Source organism: Bidens hawaiensis, unplaced genomic scaffold (assembly GCF_021521415.1).
Source record: "Bidens hawaiensis isolate Kalapana, Puna unplaced genomic scaffold, B.hawaiensis_p1.1 tig00056002_1, whole genome shotgun sequence".
Classification (NCBI taxonomy): Eukaryota; Viridiplantae; Streptophyta; class Magnoliopsida; order Asterales; family Asteraceae; genus Bidens; species Bidens hawaiensis.
In genome coordinates, this window is record NW_027500099.1 from 390 (window position 1) to 3,779 (window position 3,390).

At 35.9% G+C, this 3,390-nt stretch overlaps 1 protein-coding gene across 1 annotated transcript; it reads right to left on the bottom strand.

Moving 5' to 3' along the window:
- Nucleotides 1-655: 655 nt before the first annotated feature.
- On the bottom strand, nt 656-1,915 carry LOC143601287 (acetylserotonin O-methyltransferase-like). The gene is made up of 2 exons (XM_077078740.1): nt 1,114-1,915; nt 656-1,000 (listed from the first exon to the last, which is right to left on the bottom strand). Exons 1-2 carry the CDS (start codon nt 1,879-1,881, stop codon nt 944-946), a joined length of 825 nt encoding a protein of 274 aa, XP_076934855.1. The 5' UTR covers nt 1,882-1,915; the 3' UTR covers nt 656-943.
- Between the last annotated feature and the right edge of the window lie 1,475 nt (nt 1,916-3,390).

Sequence of the window (3,390 nt, forward strand, 5' to 3'; positions counted from 1 at the left end):
GTGCACTAGGATTGCCAAGTGGGAGGCAATTGATCAGTTGTTTTGTGAAAGAGAGAATATTATCAAGGAACTTAAACAATAACTTTGTAGAGGATGAAACAAATTGCATACCAAAATCATACAGAAAGGGAGTTTCTCGTGGGTAGTTGGGTGTTTCTAAAATTGCATCCTTAGTGAAGCATCTTTAAAACTCAAAATCTCGTAAATATATACTTTGGTCCATTTCTTGTTGTTGAAAGAATTAATAATGTTTCATACCGATTAGATTTGCCATGGCCCATAAGAGGCCCAAACACATCCTACATTCCATGTGTCCCTGTTTAAGTTAGCACATGGGCCGGTTGCAACAATCATTCCCTTGTTTTATTAGAATGGAATTGAGTTAGTTAATTATCCGTTAGCACTATGTCTTGATTATGTATAAGAATAAAGATTTGTGCCTCTTAAGTTTTAAGAAGCGTATTTCAAATGTATAATAATATAGTATAGATATACATGCCATTAAGTTCAATGAATAACTTGCACACTCCTACTAACGTTAATTTTAGTTATATAACACACAAATCACAATTTTTATTGCAATACAGAAAACATGACAAAGACATAAGGATTACTAGGAACAACGCATACTTTCTTTGACCACTTTTTTTTTGAATTAAGTTCCATAATCTTCTGTTATTAGAATGGACAAGAGGCATAAGATTCAAGGATAAACTTCAATAACGGATTGATAAGCTCGAATGTGTTTTATAGTATAGCGGGTGAATCCGGCCTCATGAAACACATAGGACCATTCTTTGGAGGTCCGTTCTTTTCCTTTACTCGTGTGAGCCATCATGACCATATCAAGCATCAATCCAACACCTTTAAACTTGTGATCTTCTTCTCGCCCTACAATTGCATCTACAACAATTACCTTACCTGTATCTTGAGGAATCGCCTCTCAACATTTCTTTAGTATAGCAATGCAGTCATCATCTGCCCAATCATGTAGTACTTTCTACAACAATGGAAAAAATATGTGTGTTTTGTTTAAGGTTTTGTGATTTATATAGCATAAAAACTTGATTTATAATATGTTACGAACATTTAACATCAAATAACGGGACTCACCATTAAATAAACAACATCAGCTTTAGGAACATGATCAAACATGCTACCTCCAACATGTTCAACACCTTCAGATTCAGGAGCTTCGGACACCACATGAGGAAGATCAAAATTGATCCCTTTGATCCAGGGACATGCCTCCACAATCAACCGTATAGCTGTCCCGTCACCACCACCAACATCAACCAATGTCCTTACACCCTCAAACACCTCTGGACAACCTCCTATCACTGCTGCCACCCCGGCCCTCGCATCACACGCCATTCCATCATTAAAAAGCTTACTATGACCGGGATTTTCCGCACCAAATCCCCATAAATCATTCCCATGTGCTGCTTCAAAGGGTAAAACTTCATTACCCAAGACCCATGCACTAAGCTTGTGCCATGGGGCCAACATAACTGGAGTGCTCTCTAAAAGCAGCAAGTCAGCCATGCTATGCTTTCCATTCCTGGTTAGGAGCCGAGATATCGGTGTTCGAGTGTATCTAACAGACGTTTCAGATATGGGTTTTTCTTGAAATACTTTATAGTGTTTCAAGAACCTCATGATCCGATACAACGTAGACTGTGAACACTTGAGCTCTAATGTAAGATCAGCAAGTGTCATAGGGGATTCATGGTTTTCTAGGATGTCAGGAATCCCAAGCTCAATGGCACACTTCACGAGAGCCGTGGGAGTGAACCCAAGAATAAATTTCCATCTCTCTTCTTGGGCGGCCACTTCTTCATTTGTGAAACTATTATTTCCTGTTTTAAATTCTGAACCCATTTTTCCTTGAAATTATTTGCATGAATTGTGAGGATTAAGCCTCCTCTAAATAGCAAGAAAGTTGCATGATTGGATACTTTTTAATAATTTTATTTAATGCACGTTAAAATGATAAATTGTATTTTTATTTCCTACTAATTAATTTAATGCATAGTGGGAGTATTTGCTTTCTCATCTATCACAAGGTAGTAATTGGGCCACTGTCAGGATCTACGACCAGTCTTATTGCTATTTGGTGTATAAAAAAAGGGAGTAAAAAACAATGTTTTTAAAATCTGCCGGCTAAACCGGATGCCGAGTGTCACCCTGTAAGTTATGGCTCAGGGGCTGTTTGGCAACATCTGAATGAGTAAGTCTGAACCATTAAGCTGTCTGAATGGGTAAGATAATCTGAACCAGTTTGACATCTGAACCAATAAGAGCTGTTTGGTTAGACATCTGAATGACTGTGCAGAATTACTACTTTACCTCTCTGCAGAATTATGTACTGAATGACATGTATTTGTTTGATCAAAAATCTGAATGACTATACTGAATGACGGATAAATAAAATAAAGAGAATTCATAACATAACCTTCAACAAACAAACATCCAAAAAGTTCATAATATAACCTTAAACAAAAAACATTCAAAATAATCCGTATTTCGCTCCTGCGTTTTTCACCCATGGCTCACAAGCTAGTGGATTAAGAAGTAACCACACCCTCAAACAATTGAGTATATAGTTCGGGGTAAGCAAGTGGCACGGTTCTTAAGGCTTCTACATACTTGTTAGACTGTTTGGAAAAAAATATATAAAATTCTATAAGATTCTTGAAATATATTAAGAACTACTATTCAGAGAGAAAAGATATTATTGTTTAAAAAATACCTTCATCTCTAGTTGCCACTCTTCTTCCGACAAATTAAACATGTTTGTCACGGCATTATAAATATTGCCTGTTTCGTTCTAAAGCTTTCTCCAAGCTGAAAATTTTCCTTTTAGATAGTCATAACGATTCCTCATTTGTTTTTGTTCCACTATGAAGTTATGTTGCATTATTAATTTTGCCGAAATATTATTCCATGACAATGTTTTAAGGTTACCTCCCTCACGCCCATTAACGGTTACCTCGTGAATACATGCTTCAAGAAAAGTTTTATTCACACCTTCTTGTTTCCAATTAATCCTAACCATTTCTTTGAACAATAAAAAGCAAATCAATATATAAATAAAATTGTTATATGTTAACCCACCGGAAACTTTAATCCTGATTATACCTCCATTTTATGAATTTTATTCTCTTTGAGGCATTTCATCAAACACCTTATGTGTATATATTTAACTCAACAATATTCATATGAATTCTATAGTCAAATCATCCAAATTTTCATTTTAAATCACATATTTTCATATACAAGTATTCCATTTCAAATCCCATGTAGTCCACATATTATAAACATGGATGCAAATACAAGAGCAGAAGATCGATTTACCTCATAAGAACGGAGCGGTGGTGGTCGGGTTGG

Bases quoted from the DNA above. Each gene is read 5' to 3' on its own strand.
- LOC143601287 (XM_077078740.1), bottom strand. From the start codon at position 1,881: ATGGGTTCAGAATTTAAAACAGGAAATAATAGTTTCACAAATGAAGAA. The intron at 1,001-1,113 runs GTGAGTCCCGTT...CCATTGTTGTAG, and splicing joins CTGATGTTGTTTATTTAATG to AAAGTACTACATGATTGGGC.